This window comes from Ictalurus punctatus, chromosome 7 (genome assembly GCF_001660625.3).
Source record: "Ictalurus punctatus breed USDA103 chromosome 7, Coco_2.0, whole genome shotgun sequence".
Lineage (NCBI taxonomy): Eukaryota > Metazoa > Chordata > Actinopteri > Siluriformes > Ictaluridae > Ictalurus > Ictalurus punctatus.
Genome location: NC_030422.2, coordinates 10,248,288 through 10,268,597, shown reverse-complemented (window position 1 = coordinate 10,268,597; position 20,310 = coordinate 10,248,288). Strand labels below are relative to the sequence as shown.

The 20,310-nt window shown below is 40.7% G+C and overlaps 2 protein-coding genes across 2 annotated transcripts; one reads left to right on the top strand and one right to left on the bottom strand.

The window, feature by feature from the left end:
* Positions 1-2,536: 2,536 nt before the first annotated feature.
* mfsd8l2 (major facilitator superfamily domain containing 8-like 2) lies at positions 2,537-13,398 on the bottom strand. The gene is made up of 12 exons (XM_017472620.3): positions 13,165-13,398; positions 12,252-12,437; positions 11,721-11,783; positions 11,472-11,591; positions 10,853-10,932; positions 10,411-10,723; positions 9,218-9,291; positions 7,164-7,377; positions 6,174-6,296; positions 5,941-6,071; positions 5,592-5,709; positions 2,537-4,428 (listed from the first exon to the last, which is right to left on the bottom strand). Exons 1-11 carry the CDS (start codon positions 13,238-13,240, stop codon positions 5,629-5,631), a joined length of 1,461 nt encoding a protein of 486 aa, XP_017328109.1. The 5' UTR covers positions 13,241-13,398; the 3' UTR covers positions 2,537-4,428; positions 5,592-5,628.
* Positions 13,399-14,332: 934 nt separating this feature from the next.
* On the top strand, positions 14,333-19,924 carry kcnmb3 (potassium calcium-activated channel subfamily M regulatory beta subunit 3). Its single transcript, XM_017472619.3, has 4 exons — positions 14,333-14,423; positions 17,625-17,828; positions 18,355-18,529; positions 18,798-19,924. Exons 1-4 carry the CDS (start codon positions 14,389-14,391, stop codon positions 19,179-19,181), a joined length of 798 nt encoding a protein of 265 aa, XP_017328108.1. The 5' UTR covers positions 14,333-14,388; the 3' UTR covers positions 19,182-19,924.
* Positions 19,925-20,310: the final 386 nt, after the last annotated feature.

Sequence of the window (20,310 nt, the reverse complement as noted above, 5' to 3'; positions counted from 1 at the left end):
GTACCAACCTTTTGCGATTAAAAGAAGAAGAATCGTTCAAAATGCGTGTGATTAACGTCATATCCATGAGCCAGCCTTCCCTCATTCAGAACCGCACCATATGCAAGCGATGCTGAAAACGCTACAGCGTGTGACCTTTGACCCCCGGGCTTGACCGAGGCAGCTGTCTCGCTGCACTTATATCGCTCTAGCTGCCCGCGTGGTGTTTTTCCCCGATGTTCAGCATGCTCGGCCGACATTTTCGATCCCTGAGTACTCGGTGACGTCTGACACGCTTGTCAAATAGGATTTCGAGTGTAGTATAATCGCTACGCACTGCTTCGAAATGGCATTCGTGACATCCTAGCGCACGAAAATCTGAAATGGCAAACAGCTACAAGAGAGTGACTTTTTTTTTCACCTACGTTAACACTATATGTCGTTCTAATAAGAAAACGCTTTGAAGACATGCCTTCTATCATGCCTTGCTGCTTTCATGTGCTCTCAGAACCATCATAAAATATGAGATCCTGACAGATTACACAAGTAAACACAAAGAAGTCTCTAGTAAAAGAACCAGTCAAGTAAGATGTTATTCATTACACAGGATCAGATTTATCCTACGTCTGAACTCCCGTTTAATCGAATACATATTTATTCCATCTTCACCCTGAACCGCATAAAATATGTTTATACTGAAATATTTGTGATGTGTTGAGCATTCCTGGTGCTAATTTGGCACCCGGTGCAGTGTTCCTGTGAGAGGTTTCCTGCAACGTCCAAAATGTCACAGTCGTGAGAAAATCCAGACGCTCGAAGGACTCAAAAGTCCCAGAATGCAATGCAGCTACTCGGGCAGGGAGCGATCTACGAGATGGCGAGCGCAATGGTATTGGCGGTGGTATTCACAGGAACGTTGAAGCTTTGGAGGATGAGTGTGCAGGATTAAAGCTGTATCACTCTCTTTAGGTCGAAATGACGTGAGGGATAAATCCTGAAAACAGTGAACTCAGCGGCAAAAATGTAACATGGTCTTCAAATAAACAGCGTTCTTTGTTAACAGTTTTCATTTACGCTTTCAAACGTTTCATTTACACTCTGCCATGTTTATTTTCATCATTCTGGCATGACTCTCTCGTGTGGGCGGGGCTTAATAGCGATTTACTCTCATTGGGTAGTGACATTTGGATGGACACCTCCCTGACCTGGAAGTAGAGAATTTTGGAGAGCGTTCTGGATGCGGTTCTCTGATTAGTTACCATGTTTGTGCTTTGTAGTGGAAATGACTTACTTACTTAGTCAGTAAATTAGTTCATAATTAATATTTGAGGTTTGGTTCGTCTCATACAACTATTTTGCAGAGATGAGCTCTCAGGATGGAAGGTCATCATCATCATCATCATCATCATATCCTCTTCCTCCTTAGCTGGACACTCAAGCTGTCGACCTAAATTTCACTAGCCAATGAGAGTAAAGTGCTGTCAAGCCCCACCCACATGAGACGTTTGGGCCAGAAATTTGCGGCGCGTAAACAAAAAGTTTGAAAGCGTAAATAAAAAGTCTGGCGAGCGCATTCATAAACCACGATTAGCTTCGAAAACTGTTAACAAAGAACAGGAAAACGTTTTCGCCACCGAGCTCAAGTGTTTTCTTCATTTCTTTCCCGTTGTACAGTTTTGTGCATTTCTTGAAATGTTGCGTTTCGAGACTTTTGGCACAAATTTAATTCCATAGTAACGTAGGACACGGTAAACCGACGTGAAAATAAACCGATATGTCAATCGAAAATGTAGACTTTCCGATATAAAAATCAATCTCTAACGTTACGGAAGATTTTGTGCTGATTATAAACGTTAATACGTTTTATTCTGAGAAACGAACTAATCTCACCTGCATCTTGGTTACATCTCTTAACCGCTGGGCGTTAAATAATACCATCCATCCATCCATCCATCCATCCATCTCCTATACTGCTTATCCTTTTCAGGGTCACAGAGAACCTGGAGCCTATCCCAGGAAGCACAGGGCATGGTACACCCTGGACAGGGTGCCAATCACACCCATTCATATACACTACAGACACTTTAAACCAGAGTACCCAGAGGAAACCCCCGCAGCACGGGAAGAACATGCAAACTCCGCACACACAGAGCCACAGGAATCGAACCCCCGACCCTGGCGGGTTGAGGTGAACGTGCTAACCACTAAGCCACTGTGCGCCCCTTAAATAATACCAAAATACCGAAAATATCATTCCAACTAGCTAGCTAACTGGAAGACAACAAATATGAGAACTAGCTGCGAACTAGCTTGTGGAGTACGTCAGCTGAGCTGATTTCTAAAAATGAAACTGAAGGAATGTTTCAATCATAAACGTTGAAAATTTCAAGTATTTGATTATATATTTAGGAACATTCTTTAGGGGAAAAAATAGCATTCTGGATGAGAGGTCTAGTGAAATTCCTGCATGCTGATAATGTAATACCACAGCCCTTAAGATGGCAGGGAAATGGCAAGTCATGGAGGTGAAGTAAAAATCTGAAATGTAACACAGCTGGAGCGTTCGTCAAGCGTTTATTAACAGCAGGGACATGAGGGATCATAAATATTTACCTTCTGCAGCGCAATAAGGGGCTGAGGGGATATCATTACCGAGCCGTCACTCAACATCAGGTCGGCGTGTCTGGCAGAATTATGAAGGGGGGGTTATGATGAATAATGTCACGACTCTTTTTAAATCAAGCACATTAACAGGCCCAGAGTGCATATGTGTGTGTGTGCGTGTGTGTGTGGTCTGCTGGGTGAGTGTGAATGTGTTGTGTTGTGAGACCGGGATTACAACCTGTCAGGCCACACACAGAGAGAGGAGGGATTGGGAGATAATCTGGATTAAAGTGCGAGAGGTTAAACACGTATTCATCCGTCTCTCTGCTGTAAATCATGCCGAAGACTGAAACACTGAAAATCAATTCTGCATGTGAGAGAGAGAGAGAGAGCGCGGCAGCGTTAACATTCGGCGTCAGATTCTTCCATTTCGTCTGCTTTTTAATCTGAGATTTGTCAAGACGAAACAATATAAACGTTCTGGTTCTGTGTCCCGGGTTATTAAAAGCAAACACGGAGGCTGGGAAGATTCAAATTACAGAGTAGTTAGGTTTGTTTGAGAGTTATTCCAAATTTCTTCATAATTTATTTCAGAACTTCCCCCCCCCCCCCCCCCCCTCTCTCTCTCTCTGTCACACACACACACAGATTTGTCTTACTATCCTTATAAGAACCTTCCAAGGAAATGTCCCCACAAGGTCAAAACGGTCAGCTATCATTGTGGGGACAACTGTGTTTGTTTTACTATCTTTATTAGGACAATTAATAATTGTCAATGGAAGGTCCTCATAAGAATAGTAAGGCAAACATGAGAGAGTGTGTGTGTGTGTGTGTGTGTGGGTGTTTACATTTTTTTGAGGACCAAATGTTCCCACAAGGTTGAAACTATTAGATATTCCTGTCCACATGGTCCCCCCCACCCCAACAACACACACATTTTTTTTTTACCAGCCTAATGAGGACCTTCCATTGGCTGTTAATGCTACGCCAAAACCTAAATCTAACTAGCCTTATCCCCAGTAATGATAAAACTTTTTTTCATGAAAGCTGAAGCTTTTGTCCCTTGTGGGGACAAGGATTGGAATTTGGTCTAAGAATTCCCCACTAAGATATAAAAACACATACACACACTTTCTTCTTACTAGCCTCATGAGGACCTTCCACTGACATAATTATTTACACAGTAGCAGGTAACGCTACAGAACAAAACTGGGTTTTTTCTCATTTATTATTATTAATATTGTTATTATTATTATTATTATTATTATTAAAAGCTGAAGTTTTTGTCAAACACACACACACACACACAAATTGTGGGGACCAACCAAATGTCCCCACTAGATCAAAACGGTCAGATATTCCAATCCTTGTGAGGACATTTAGTCCCCAATAACATATAAAAACATGTCCCCACACACACACACACACAAACACACACACACACACACACACACACACACACACACACACACACACACAGTGTTGTGGAGGAATAGCGCCCTCATCTGTACACTCACCGCAAACTACAATCACACAAATCAAAGCAACAATTTAATTTAACCTAAAGACTCTTTGAATGAAGTATGAATGCATTTTATGCAAAACTGTGGAATAACATAAGAATAATAAGCAGAGCTGTATGAGGTGTGAGCATATGTGTGGGCGTATATATATATGTGTGTGTGTGTATGTGTGTGTGTGTGTGTGTGTGTGTCCATGTCTCTTGCTGTCTGAGGTCTGCTGCTCCTGGCACGAGCCGGTAACTACCACCGCTCCAGCATCTGTTCCACTGAGCACCACACGCACCCCAACCCCGGGCCAGACGGACCACCGCGAGCTGCTGTCCTGAATGGAAATAAAGAGAAGAAAAAAAATCATAGATCTTTTAATTTCACTTGGCCATCTGGAGACGCAGTGGAGCAACTAGAGTAGAGTTAAACCATTTGTAAACAATAGTGTGGTGAACAGTGCTCTTGGTTACAGACTAGGACTTTTGGACTTAAATGGCTTCCCATATATAATGCTAATTCACCATCATCTACATTAGCATTTTCACATAACTTTTTTTTTTCTTTTGTGAAAATTTTTTATATTCAGCTTTACTGATTTAAAGCGTCCTACAGAAAACCATCCCGGTTCGACAACATAACTTAATGGCACATTAATCACCTGCACATAATCTACATAAAAAATACATACAATATTAACTAGCTAGACAGCTACACACAATTACCTTCTTGGCTATGTAAAACTAGCTAGTGTATATACAAGTTAACTAGCTATTAGGCTACATGAAAATAGCTAGCCTAGCTATTTGGCTGCATAAAACTAGCTATTGTATATACAAGTTAACTAGCTAGTGGGCTACACGAATTATAGCTAGCCTAGCTATTTGGCTACATAAAACGCTACTGTAAATACACGTTAACTAGCTAGTGGGCTACATGAAAATAGCTAGCCTAGCTATTTGGCTACATAAAACGCTAGTGTAAATACACATTAACTAGCTAGTGGGCTACATGAAAAAAACTAGCCTAGCTATTTGGCTGCATAAAACTAGCTATTGTATATACAAGTTAACTAGCTAGTGGGCTACATGAAAATAGCTAGCCTAGCTATTTGGCTACATAAAACTAGCTAGTGTATATACACGTTAACTAGCTAGTGGGCTACATGAAAATAGCTAGAATAGCTATTTGCTTACATAAAACTAGCTAGTGTACATTAAAAATGAACTAGTGAGTAGCTGGTCTACGTAAACATTACTAGCCAGTTGGATATGTAAAAGTAAACTAGCTTTTCAGATCCACATAACTAGGGTAGCAGCAATATAAAACCAGCTTGTATACATTAAATTAATTAGCTAGTCAAATTCACATAACCAGCTTGTTGGGTAGTCTAGCGAGCTAGCTACACATAACTAGATTGCTGTTTCTATAAAACTATGTAGCACTAGAAACAATCAGCTTGTGACCTAAAAATCCGAACATCCTCCTGTTCCTTCTCACCTGTATGGTTTGACGTGCGAATGAGCGACCTCCTCCTCTACCCTTCGCTCTCAGAGTCATCCGCGTGCCGCACCACCGGGGGCTCCACCAGTTTGTCATAGGACAGCGCCATCATGATCTGACCGACGACACAACACAACACTCTCAACGTGTCTCGATACATACAGAGCTGTGTCTATAGGCACATTTCTTATCCTAAACAAATCCCTCAATGCAACGGAGAAAAAGAACAATTCAAAATGGTGGACACAGACATATTTGCGTATATACATTGATTTAGTTTTAGTTTCCATTACACTCCCATTACATCGTGCTAGTTTATTAGATTATTCCAAATGCCCTCACTGACCATAATGAGCGTGAGGAGAAACAGCATCATTCCCAGCATCACGTACAAGTTTCCAGTCAAACCACCCGCCCAGAGTGGCCCCAGGATGGTGGCAAGACCTCCGATGGAGCGCCGTACACCTTGACTAAAGCCTGCAGATATATAAACACACACACACCATAATAAGATTTTTGATACTAACAGATCCTGAGATTTTATTCTTTTGGTTGAATTTTATTCTCGCACGTACGCACCTTGCGTCTTCTCCGCAGTGACTTTGGAGAAGAGGGACACCTGGGACACGGCGACGAAGGGAAGCCCCATCAACTGCAGGAACACCCCAATAATGAACTCGGTCAGCTCCAGCGCAAAGCCACCTGATTACATACATACACACACACACACACACACACACACACACATATATATATATATATATATATATATATATATATATATATATATATATATATATATATATATATATATATATGGAGTAAGACACATTTCCAACAAAGCACAACAACACTGTAGACTTTAACTGCAAAACCAGGAAGTGACTGAAGTACAACGCAGCAATGTTATATTTGTAGCTGCTTGAGAAAATAAAACGCTAACTTCTTTCATGTAATGGATGCCATCATGTTATTCTTTAATGAGTGAAATTGTAATCATTGGAATATTGGTATGGTACAAGATGAGTAAAACACGTTGAGATATGCTAATATTAATCGAACATACCGTAAAGGAAACATTCATTCTTGGCAAAAGAGGACAATGTTGGGACAGTGACGGTCTTTAAAAGCATTGTATACATTTTGAGAGTGGTTTTTTGGCTGGTTTACTTGGCCATGGGTTTGTTTTTTTTGTCATCCAGACCTATCAGGCAAACATCTGTGTCTTTTTCTAATTATCCTACATTTGTTGTGTTTCTCACTGTGAAGCACAGACGGCAGTCATGAATAATTAAATAAATAAATAAACGGTTTTGAAAGCTGCATGCACTTCTTGACAGTGTTCGAAATCTTCTGGAATATACAGTATACTGCATTTTCATTAAAAAAGACAACACCACCATTCTAATATTGCAGGAAGAATAGAGCATCGCTCTACACGCACCACCTGGCATCAAACAGTGCCAGCATATTGTGGCTGTCCGCACGCAGGTGTGTGCCAGTCTGTTCGGGCATTTGGCCAACAGAGCACTCGTACTTTATAACCCACACACACACACACATGCATACCCTTGGGGTCGGCAAGGAAGACAAGGCACCAGACGCAGGCCACACAGCTCACGAGCAGGCCAGCGGCGAGCAGCACGCGCTCCTCAAGTACTCGGCTCAGCCAGCGCACGAGGAAAAACCCGCCAATCACCTCCACGCCGCACAGGCCATACATCACACTGTTCCCCAGCTCACCAAAGCCGAAGTACTTCTGCGTCATCGGTGTAACCATGGTCTGGAGAGGACACCAAGATGCTTCGTTAATCCCATTATTCTGTCATTACTAATTTGTAATTATGCGAATACAATTATACTGTTTAACAAGAGCAGACATTTTGGGTTTTCAAATGGTTGGTGGTGGTTCCCATGGAAACAGTGAGATGTGAGAGCTCTTTGTGCAATACGTTAGTGTTTGAGACTTCATGGCAATAATGAAGTAACTGTAAATGGCTTTTTTTTTTTTTAAACATAGAATATTAACTAACTAGACAGCTACACACAATTACCTTCTTGACTGTGTAAAACTAGCTAGTGTACATTAAAAGTTAACTAGTGAATAGCTAGTCTACGTAAACATTACTAGTCAGTTGGATACGTAACAGTAAACTTTCTCAGTTCCACGTAACTAGGGTATCAGCGATATAAAACCGGCTTGTATACATTACATTAACTAGCTAGTCGAATATACATAACTAGCTTGTTGGGTAGTCTGCATAAAAGTTAACTAGCTAGTCAGCTACAAAAAAGTCACTAGTCTACATAAAATTAGCTAGCTAACATTTTTGCCACATACAATTAGCTAGTCTGTGTAAAACTAGCGAACCAGCTACACACAACTAACTTGCTGTTTCTATAAAACTACGTAGCACTACAAACGATCAGCTTGTGACCTAAAAATCCAAACGTCCTCCTGTTCCTCCTCACCTGTACGGTCTGCATAAAAATTAACTAGCTAATATTTTTGCTACATAAAATTAGCTAGTCTACGTAAAACTACTGAGCTAACTACACATAACTAGCTTAAAACTGTAAATGGATTTTTTAAAAAGTATGACGTGTCATTTTTTATTTAATGAAAAACTTTTAGTCGTTGCAAAGAGGACTAAAACACTTCAGGACATGTTGTTATTGGAAAATAAATCAACTTCAAGGTGGTACAAGTACCTCCATTTCACACATCAAGTTTTCACTTCTTCGCACTTGACAGCAATTTGATAGCAATTACGATTTTTATTCCTTAAGTAAGACTGCACGTCGTACTTTTTATTAATTTATTGCTGCATTTAATATTGTTTAATATATATTCCACAAAACTGGTTATCACTTGCATTATCGCAGCTATAATCGCATGTAATCCCATGAATCATTCTTTTTTTTTTTTTTTTTTTTTTTTTTTTAAAAAAAAAGGGTCTATAAAAACACAAAAACACAAGTCTAAATGTTAGAAGTGTCTCCTCACAGGAAATTTCAACAACTACACACCATCCATCTTCTATACCACTTATCCTCTTCAGGGTCACGGGGAACCTGGAGCCTAACCCAGGATAGCATTGGGCACAAGGCGGGGTACACCCAGGACAGGGTGCCAATCCATCGCAGGGCACAATCACATACACATTCACACACCTATTCATACACTATGGACACTTTAGACACGCCAATCAGCCTACCATGCATGTCTTTGGACTGGGGGAGAAAACCAGAGTACCCGGAGGAAACCCCCACAGCACGGGGAGAACATGCAAACTCTGCACACAAAGGGCCATGGTGGGAATCAAACCCCCGACCCTGGAGGTGTGAGGCAAACGTGCTAACCAATAAGCCACCGACAACTACACACGTTTCTTTTAAAAAAAACGTCTGCAATACAAGTCTCTGTTGTTACTATAGAAACGATAACATATTAGAAGGAGCGTGTTGGTATATAACCCTGTGGTTTGCCTTTAAGCCAGAATGACTGCTGTTCTAGAAAATGAATCAACAACCTTCTGACCAATCAGGATTGAGGAATAGTTTAATGAATTACTGTCCGAGTCCAAATGAAGGAAGATTCTTGTCTGAGAGAAGGAACGTACCTCGAGTGCGGTCTGATTAAAGAGCGTGATGAACTGTGCGGTGAGGAGAACCACCACCTCCTCCCTCAGGAACTCTAGAGAGAGGAGAAGAGAGAGAGACGGATAAGTGAAGGAGACGAAGCTCTGGCACAGATCGATACAAAGCTATATCACGATATATCACAAACACACAAGCGTAGAAAAGGTGCACGGGTCAATAAAGACTTCAGCACAGTCTGAGATCATCTCCCTCAGTCACAACAGGAGGAATCGATGAAGAGTGAGATCACCCACACACACACACACAGGTGCAGCCTCTATCTATAATCAACAACTCCCTTCTCCCCAGGGGTGATGAAAACGTTTTGCGGAGAACCGCCCAGCTAGCAATTTCGGTTTTAGGAACTTTTTAGTTCAGAGAAAAATTCAATCTAAGATTATGGGATGTTCTATGAACGTTTTGTTTTTAATATAAAACACTTGTAGGCATTCCTACAACTTTCCTGCAACAGGTTTATTTGTACAAACATACCTGATAATATTTATTTTATTATTTATTTTTAATATTGACGTATTTTTATGTTTCAGGCTACTACATTATGTTGACAATTGAATATTGGCCATGGGATTGTAAACTGACGTGATGAAATTGTAATGTGTGGCTTGCGATTTGCTTTTGTTTTGAGCTCTCCAGTTAATAAAGCGCGCCCGTGTTTCGGCTAATCGGCTAATTGGGTTCTGGATTTTCCGAGAATGCCCTTATGTATATAGACTTCATGTATATACCATAATGAACTTTCTTTTACTTTCTGCACTTTTTGCTCAATAGAGATACACTTGCACGCTTAAAATCTGTATCCTGTGTGTATATGTTTCTGTAACCCTCAGAATAATTATTATTATAACGAAATTCAGCCCTAAAGAGATGTCTCCAATACGGTCATAAATTTTTTTCCCCCATTCCCACTGCCTGTCACGTAGCCCGGCTTTTTTTCCCGTCTTCTGAAGGTCAGTTGGAGATAAATAACAATGTTTAGAATCACTCAGTTGTGCAGGTAGCAAAAACATAAATTAAATCTGTATAAATATCTGTATGCATTAACAACCCCCTTTCATAGCTCACCAGATTCACTAATTATTCTTAAATTATGTTCAAATTATTATTCACGCACATTCTTCACGTCCTTTATAACTTCAGCAAACGCGAAACTCACCTTGGCTGGCGTTGAAGTTCTCGAAGGGGTCATCAGGGGAATGAGGACTGTCTGAGGCAGGCGTCGCTTCATACTCGGATGGCCCGAGTTCTTCTGAAAGCCGCGTCTCGGTCTGATCAGACATCGCCATGGTGTAGGAGCCTGACCCTGGTGTACCATCCTCACCCTGCAGGCGCACGAGCGGCCGCTCTTCTTCCTCCTTGACACGGCGGAGGGCAGTGTACATCTCGGGCACGGAGTCCAGCGGAGGGACATCCCAGTACAGCAGAACCACTGCTAACTGGAGGACCAGCCACATGGCACACATGAAGAGCTGGAGCACATCCAGGGTAAAAGAACGGGTTAGAGTTTAGGTGTAGCAGCAACAGTTGAACAGTGTCGTTAATCTCACTTTTAAAACATCATAGAATATGTTTCCACGGCTTGTTTTGGGCAGTCTTACCCCCGGGGCGGTGTACTTGTTCACAATGAAGGGTCCCAGTCGAAAATCACACAGTCGAAGGAAAATGTTAAAAGCAGGCCCTAAAAACAACAAAGTATGTCATCATGGAAGAAAACACACAATAAGACCTATGCTTTCTATCGATAATCAACAACTCCTTTCTCCCATGGGGTGAAAATGTTGCTTTTCAGAAATATGATCCTTCCTTCCTTTACAACAAGACAATCTCCTGAACCCATGCCCTGTGAGAGCAATCCACTAGTTGAAACCGTGAAGCTAGCAATTTTAGAATATTTTCTGAACATTACAGGTTTATGAACTTCAAAGTAAATTCAACGAATCGAGTGCTCTGAGAACATATTGATAAAATATTTGTAGGCGAAGCATGGTGGTGTTAGCACCAAATTCTTGTTGTGCCATATCCTTTCAGGTTTTTTTTTAAATAACAGATTTAATGATGCTCCACAATAAGATCTATCTTTCTCTATCAGCGCTCATCTATGTGCTAATATTTGTTAAGGTACCTAGCCATTTCAGTCTTCTTCTGACCAGTTCTCAGTAATGGAGTCTGACTTTAGTATCATACTAAACCACAAAACCACAAAGGAGTTCGACTGACCGATCAGGAGTCCGGCTTGGCGTGATGCCATCACAGCGGCAAACACCCGAGCTCGTTCTTCAGGGACGGTGGTCCGCGTCAGGAAACCAAAAATGGATGACCCTGCGCCAGCGCCGATGCCTGGGATCGTTTCATATAGAAGCCATGTTGTAAAATGCAAGTTTTAAAGATTCACCAACTGATTACATGAGAATTTGTAGTTTAATGAGTGTTACCAACTGGTAGATCGAAGCCAAAGCCCATTCTCACCTGCAACAAGTCGACTGGACAGGAGAAGCCATTTTGAGTAGCCTATGAAGTACATGAAGTTCCCTAGATGAAGAAATAGTTCTTAGTGTGCAATATGAACTATGTAAGGAATAAAACACTTTGGGCCGTGCTGTTAAAGGAAAACAAGCCCCTCCCCCCCCACCAACCCCCAAAGTTGATTCTTTTCCAATAACTGCATGTTTTGAAGCTTTTATTCCTCTTACATCAATTGGCCAATGCTTACATTTTTTTATATGCCCATCATACAAATCCCTGTCACTATAGACATGATAGTAAAAGCAATAAAATATTGTAATTGTCGGCCAGTTGCTATGGTATTCGAGAAATAAAACACTTCATGATATGCTGATTTGGGAAAATAATCTGGTTTTGGGATGCTATCTATAATTCTGCTTCATCACACCACTCTGTTGTTGATTATTTCACTCCAAAAGTGTGTTTATTCCTGACAAATCACATGCTAGTGTGGATCTCACGATTTTGGCCCAGGCTCCTTCTCTCAACACTTACCGACAATTTCAAAGAGGTTAGAGAAAAGGATGATGGTCTTTGTAGCGCCAGTTCTATCAGACCAGCGTCCGAACAACGGCCCCGTCACAAGTCCACTGAAACTGAACGCAGACAGGCCGAGTCCGAGGAAATATGGCGGGGCGTTGAGAATCTGCAGATACCTCCATATAGTCGGGAGGATAACGGCTTAGCGAGAGAGAGAGAGAGAGAGAGGGAGTGGGATAACATCATAGGTCAATTAGGGGAATGCGGGAAGTCATTACCTGTATAATCAAATCACATGATGTACAGTACAGTATACAACCTGATGATAGTCAAGGGAAAATGTTTGCACCCCCCCATGTACATTCAACAGGTTACATTTAATTTCGATGAGAACTTGGGAGTCACATAGATTGTTGGGATGGGCAGGTTTACAGGCCACACCCCTTCTGTTGGTCTGACAGGTGCAGACGCTATGCCTCCTTCACTGGAACTGAAAGGTTTATAGGCCACCCCTCATTTCCTGGAACTGACATGCACAGAGGCCACGCCTCCTTCATTGTGTTTTACAGGTTTACAACCCACATCTCATTTCCAGTGGTTTTATTATACAATATAAAAAAAACTAAGATCAAGGAGTCATCCATTTTCACGACGGCATAAAAGAATACATAAAAAGAAACTTACTATAATTACGAAGACTTTAATATGAGTCTGATATAAGCCTAAATCGTTTTTTTTTCTCTTCACCAAATTTTATTATACATTTTTTTTTTCTGGTTTCTCATTCGGTTGTGCTTTTTGGGAATTGGATAGACGGTCTCACACACACACACACACACACACACACACACACACACACACACACACTTCATATTCAATCTACAAACAATCTGTTATAACCTCTAAGTCCCCGAACACAGACACTCACCATATTCAATCCCGCTCAGGAAAAACAGCAGTCCAATTGTCAGAAAAGAAAGTTTCCTCTTACGCCCGTAATCCATCAGTATGACTTACTACAATGGTGCTTATTTCACCCAAAGCGTCTTCATTGCTCTGTTTTTTTGTCCTCGCTTTGAGGAAATGGTCCAAATGAGAGACGTGATGCCCTCACTTAAGGCCTTTCTCCCGCATGGAGGCTGTTTCAATGCATCTCTCTGTGCCCTGCTGCCGATTTTTCCAATCAAGGTTACACGCAGAAGAAAAAAACAGGCGGATGTTTCACTTCTTTGAGGCGTTTATAAAAAATTAAATAAATAAAAACACTTTTGTCAAGGAGGCATTTCTGTCTCGGCTAGCCTGATCGCCTCCTGCATAGGGTCAAAGCCTCTGAAATAGTACACTGACCAGTAGCAAAGTCGATGTATTATTAATCGTGTTGAAATAAAGATGAGTTGCTATCTGATTCCATTTTAAAAAGTGCTTTTAAGTTTAGGGCAATTTGTGGAAAGATGAACAGCGTATTAGCTTCCAAATGAGCCTCATTGAGCCTCATTGTTATCATCTGATAACATTTCAGTTCATTCACGTGATCCTAGGAAAATATGGCCGTTTTAAAGAGGATGGTGGGTTAAAAACACTGAACCACTGGGTGAAGAGATACCCAAAGTCGATAATTCTTCACTAAGAGGACATCCTGAAGAGTTTTATCCCGTTTTCACCACAGGAACTGACCAACTTTCAGACCCTCGTCAGCTCTAAGTTTTAATAAGTTTGCTTTACTTTTTAAAAACATTTCCTCTCCATCTCTTAGAAATGGCTGTCCAAAAAATTGCATTGTCCTCTGAAAGAGTGGGTGGTGGGATAAAAAATAAATTATAATAATAACAACGAAATGCTATAAATTTCCTGGATAGTATCCCATATCCTCAGGCCCTACACTGAACAGTTTCAATAGCAGGCCTGTTGATTGACTTGCATGCTGCCAAGCCCTTTAGCCTCAGGAGATAAAGCTACGCAGGTGTGCTACATTGTATTTCGAATGTTTCCAAATTTTAACATCAGTGTTTCGTGAATAATAGATACTATTTTAAATTCATTCATTATTCACACATGAACGTGTTCATGAAGTGTGGTTGAGCGAGTTTTAACGATGTATGAGCTCTGTCCTCTAGTCAGAAGTCTTTAATGAGAAATCCGGGCGTGAGCAGCGATGCCACGGGAAGAAAGGAGAACCCATATTTTGGGGTAAGATGCTCAATTCTAATCAATGATATTATGTTTTGAAATCAAAATTCTCCACAGGGCAAGATGGTTCTCATCAACTGGAGGCTACAGACTGGAGGTTGCTTATGATGGTACCACTTGAAGTACAATAGAAATGGTTTTGGACCTCAATTTTACATGGACATCGCTGTGGTTGCTGGGACTACGGTTGCTTCTTTGGCCTTAGGACTGCAATTACCACATACAATTTTGCACTCAGGTCTCCTTTAGTGAACAGTGGACTAGTTCAACAAACAGACTTTATATAAAAACCATAATGAACTTTCCTTTACTTTCACACTATCCATTGTTACCCAGATGAGGATGGGTTCCCTTCTGAGTCTGGTTACTCTCAAGGTTTCTTCATCATAACATCTTAGGGAGTTTCTCCTCGCCACCGTCACCACCGGCTTGCTCATTAGGGATAAATCCACACGCTTAAGATCTATATATATCTGCGTTTATATGTTTATGTGAAGCTGCTTTGAGACAATGTCCATTGTTAAAGTTGTGTTGTACAGTTTAAAAGGCCGCTACAACGAAAGCTGTCTCAGGCACACACAAAAAAATTGTAAAAGAGTTCTTTGGTTTTGGGTTAAGATTTTAGATTTAATTCAGCCAATTTAGTGCTACTGCGACCAAGGACAGTCAATAGTTATGTTTCCGTCCGTGAATTTTGGGATATCGCACTGGATGGAAACACCAGATACGAATAAAATTTCCAAAATGCGCATAAAAAACATATGTGCTTGATTTTTTTTATTCGATGAGAAGACATAAGAAGTGCATAAACTACGATGGAAACACATTGTACGTATAATACATAGAGTATACATAGAATAAATTCCTCGATGCGCATCAAAAATGTCACGTGACTTTACCTCAACAAATCTTGTGATTGGATAATTGACTCGAGATTAAACTCCAGTTTCCTCAGAAGTGCACGGAAACTGTGCTTTTTTTTGCCAATGTTTTATACGTTATTCCAATTTTTCGCATAAGTTAAATTCGCAGCCCAGGTAGAAAAGTTTTCATTAAAAATTGAAACCAGTAGGAGGATGGCATAGGATGATGCAAAACTCACAGAACAGCTACAAATATTCCTGCTAAGCCCAGATCATGATGATTGATGACGTAAGCAGAACGTGGTAATTATCTTTAATCACAGATCTATCGTTAGAGGAACATGTTATCCCTCAGTCTGTTGTAATATCTGGCCAAGAAATCGCAGTGGTCTCAAAAAGTCCACTAACAGGAACAGGGAACTTGGATATCATTCAGCATAAACAATGATGATTTTTTTTTAATAATAACTGAAAACCTGTAGAGTTTTTGATAAATAATGTAGCTGGTGCTAGTGGACTCAGACTTGTAAGCCCCACTGTACGAATACACATCCAGCTGAAATAATGGTCCCATTGGACATAATTATTATGTTGCCTGGTGGTGATGGTTCCTATAGAAACCCCTGCCTGGGGCATTAGATCTCAGAAGGCAGGCCTGTTTTTTTTTGTTTTTTTTAAACTCTGGCTGTAAGATGCCTGTCCCCAAAGTGCCCTCTGCGGCACCATACAGAAGCGTGTTCACCAGGAACTGTGCAAATTCAAATAACTCGGTGCTGGAGCTCATCAGAATTAGGCATGCTTTTGAGTCCGACCCCTCGAGGGTCCTTCAGCATTCCTGTTCACATCAACCTCCGGAGACGGCGCACGAGGTGAGGCCCGGGAATTCTGGCAGGGAATGAGAGATCAGTTTTTATTTGGATTCGATTCAGGGGAAATCGATTAAGTCTTAGAGAAAGCTATAGACTTCTCTCTCACTGGAACGTTACTGCAACATATTACCAACTGAACCAATTGGTGAACCTTTGGTTAAAGATGAAAGCTATATTGCAAACTAAACTATAATACAGCGCAAAGTGTGATATGATATTTCATGTTGAAGCAGTTGTGGAACTCTGTAAAACTAGCTAGCATAATTTTTTTCCCAGTCCTGTACTATTGACTATTGAATCTGCGGGAATTCAAATAAGTGGAAGTCAATTTTGTTGCCTTTGATGAATGAGGTTGTAGGAAAAGCTACCTCAGTGGGTTAAATCAGTGTTGATCATAGCTAAAAGTCAATCAGACCCTCCTAGTCACTAGGAGGCGCTGTAAAAAAAAAAATACATACATGTACAGTATATACATATACACATCCCTGGGTTAAACCTAAACCTCACTACAGTAACTATAGTGAAAACTCTTGATGCTAAGAGTTAACATCCAGATGACTGTCGAATCCTCGAAGAACTAATGTTACTATTACAAATCTGTCATTTGTACTTGCCTACTTCTTTCAATTATTTATTTGTGTATATACTCCAGCAGTTTAGTCTTCAGTCTTTATAACTATATTGTAACTAGAGATGCACCGATGTATCGGCCGATAAAGGCTATTTTCCCCACTATCGGCTATTGGCCAATAGTTTAAAAACAACCGATGATCAGGGCTGATTATATCCTGTCAATCAAAAGTGGGCGGGAAAACACATCGATTTCATGCTGTGTGTAAAGATGTTTCTTGTGTGGAATGATGACAAAACTGCAGTTTTGTCTGTAATCTCTGCACTGATAAAATTTTACACTGGAAGTGAGCAGCAGTGAAGCGGCGCCGAGTCAAATTTTTTCCCCGCACTACTCGCGTGCTGCTCTCACTGAATTACAGGGCCAGTACACCGTTGAAAGATTTAAATGAAGATGAGTGACAAAAAAGCACAAAAAACAGAAAACTATATTTGTAGAGTAGTATATTTCATATCCAGTTAATGTTAGTATGAGTTAATATCATCAAAAAAAGGTTTATATTAGGCCTATATATTACCAGTTTGATGTCAGTGATGAAATAGAAATGCTTTCTTGCTTCTGTTTATGAGACCAGTTACTGTCAAACAACTTGTTCAAATGGAGAGAATACAATTTTTTATTTGCATTTCTTTCAGAATTGTGGAATTAATTATTATTCATTTAAAAGAAGGCATAAAAGTCAGAACTATCAGTATCGGTTATCGGTATATCTCTGAATAATCGTTTATCATATCGGCTGGGAAATTTAGTATCAGCGTATCTCTAATTGTAACTACTCAACTTCAAATTCTAAAACTTGGTCCTACATCACTTTTCAAGATGGTCTGTGCTCTTGCAGAGAGATCCTTCAGTACCCAACCAACGTGCCTGAGTCACAACGGAGAAGAGAACGTGGTGGTGGTGGTGACAAGGCCAAAGCCCAGGTTTCTGTTTCCAGTGTAGGAGAAGAGAGGACGCTGCTCCTGGGCTTCAGCATGATGGCCTTCTCCATCCTCATGTACTTTGTGGTGGGGATCGTTGTGGTAAAGCCGTGTATTCACAAGTAAGGACAAACAGAAAGTGTTTGTTATACAGGTTACAGTTGGCATGTCAATGGTTTCCTGGGTCGTTGGGGAATGTTACTGGAAAATTTACACTTCTGTCAGGTTAAGCAAAATTCTACAAGCATAATGTGAGGAAAAAGTAAAGGAAGTTTTTTTTCCAATTCTGAAATTTAGTACCATTTACTATAAGTTCAAAACATTCAAATATTTTGATTGATTTAAGATCATTTTTCTGCCATATAGCTGTCTTTTTTTTTTTTTTTTTTACTTAATTACTCAATGTAATGTGCAATATTATAAATCAATGTAAATGACTGGCATTCAATGTAATTTATGAATAAATAAATAAGAATATTTGTATGTTTAAGACAGTAGGTCCTTAAATGGTATTATATTGGAGAGAAAAACATTTTCATTCACATTTTTGTTACAAAATTTGATAGGTTTGGTCATGAAAAATAAACTCACGATCTATTTCTCAGTGTTTTAACATGCCGGTTTATGGTAAGTGCTCTTGCCGTGCAGTGACTGGGGAGACGACACCAACTGCTCGCTGATCCAGGCCGAGTTCCTAAACGAGTCTGATGAACGAGGCAGCGATTATCCGTGTCTGCAGGTCTTGGTGAACGTCACAGCTGAAACATCTGAAAAAACCTTGCATCTGCGCTATGATGAAGCAGCTGTGAACCTGAGCCCAGAGGTACTGCTGTCTGTAATGAGAGAACCTTAAAGAGCCGGTATCACAGATTAAAACAGGTCTGAATATAAATTTGCAATATGGGCTGTTATTGTAAGAATGTTGCCACACAAACAACAGCAACTGTTTACATTGCAGACCAAAGAAAAAGGTCTTATTTAAATTTATTTAACTATTTCACAGGGTTGGGATTATGACTGGGCACCATTAAACTTCCTTCCTTCTGGATGCTTTGCCATCCATCGCTGACTGCATCTTCTTTTCCCTTTAGTGTTTCTACACCCCGAAAAACCACCAAAACAAATCTGACATGATGGAAGAGGCTCAGAAAATCAAAGACACCCTCTGTAAACTGCGAGGCCAGGCTGTAAGGTGCTACCTGAGCGACTGGCGCTACCCGGAGGATGCCATCCTGACGAAGCGACACAACCTGCGTGTTGCGCTGCAGTGCCTAGTGTGGCCAAGCCTCATGCTATCCGGAGGAGCGCTGCTGGTCGGTCTGGTCATGCTCACGCAGTACCTCGCTCATATGTGTAACGAAATGATTCAAGAAGAAGAAGGAATGGAGGACAGGCAGAGCGCAGCGGGGCAGAGCAAACTCTACAAATTTCTACCCTGCAGGCCTTGGAGTCCCAGCATAGAGGAGGAAGACTAAGGCAACTAACCGAGCTCCATGTGTACAATACAATGACACTGCAGTGCTTAATGCTTGGACCTAGTGATCAAATCCCAGGACTGCCCCTTGAGTGGTTCTTAAGCAACACCCTTAATCTTAAATTGCTTACTACATCATCTTGATTGGGCGAAAGCATCTTAAAAATGTTGGGCAGCAGATTGTCATTGGCGTCTCACAGCTCCAGGTTCTCGGGTTTGATCCTGAGCACAAGCTACTCGTGAGGAGTTCCACATGTCCTATGCAGGTGGGTGGATTGGTGACTCTAAATTTCCCCGAGATGTGAATGTCTTATCCAGGGTGTATTCCCGCCTCACACCTGGTGTTGCCAGGATAGCCAGTGCAGGGCTCCTAGTCGCATAGACTAGTAGCAAGATAGCAAGAACCATCCAGCAGAGTCACACTAGCTAGATTTTTACAAGGATTTGGTATTACTTTGGTCTCCAGCAATGTGCCAGGAAAAGATCAGACCTCCATCCGTTGGGCAACTCCACAGGAGCGCCACATAGTTGTGTTTGCAGCCCAGTGGTTTACAAGGCCAGGTGAATATGAGCACTGCTGCAGCTTTTGAAGGACACTGGTGACCTTATTTTTGTTGCTGTGCTTGTGACAAAAATGGTACCATTAGCTCTGAAATTAAAATAGGACATTTCTGTGAAAAAAGAAGAGCTAACAGAAACTGTTACTATGAAGTCCTATCTATGCACTATTAAGGGATAACATTTATAAAATTACTTAACAATATATATATATATATATATATATATATATATATATATATATATATATATATATATAGTAACTTTTAGTGTTCAATCAACCCCATAAATAGTTTTTTGCTTTGCCCATTTGGGCAACCCTTAAAGGTTCTATGTAGACCCCTCAATGGTGCTTTCATGCTAATTCTTAAATACAGTTGATAATATTCGAGTCTGTAGTTCTTGTAGGAAGTCCTGATGAAACGGTGAAATGTGGGCAGTGCTGGTTCAGTGGTTAACGTTCTGAGGTAGTTATAAAGGTTATGAGATCAAGTCCCAGAACTGCTAGAAAGAACACATTTGGGCCCTTTAGAAGTGTCTCAGTGGAGTTATGACATAATTGAAGTTTTGGA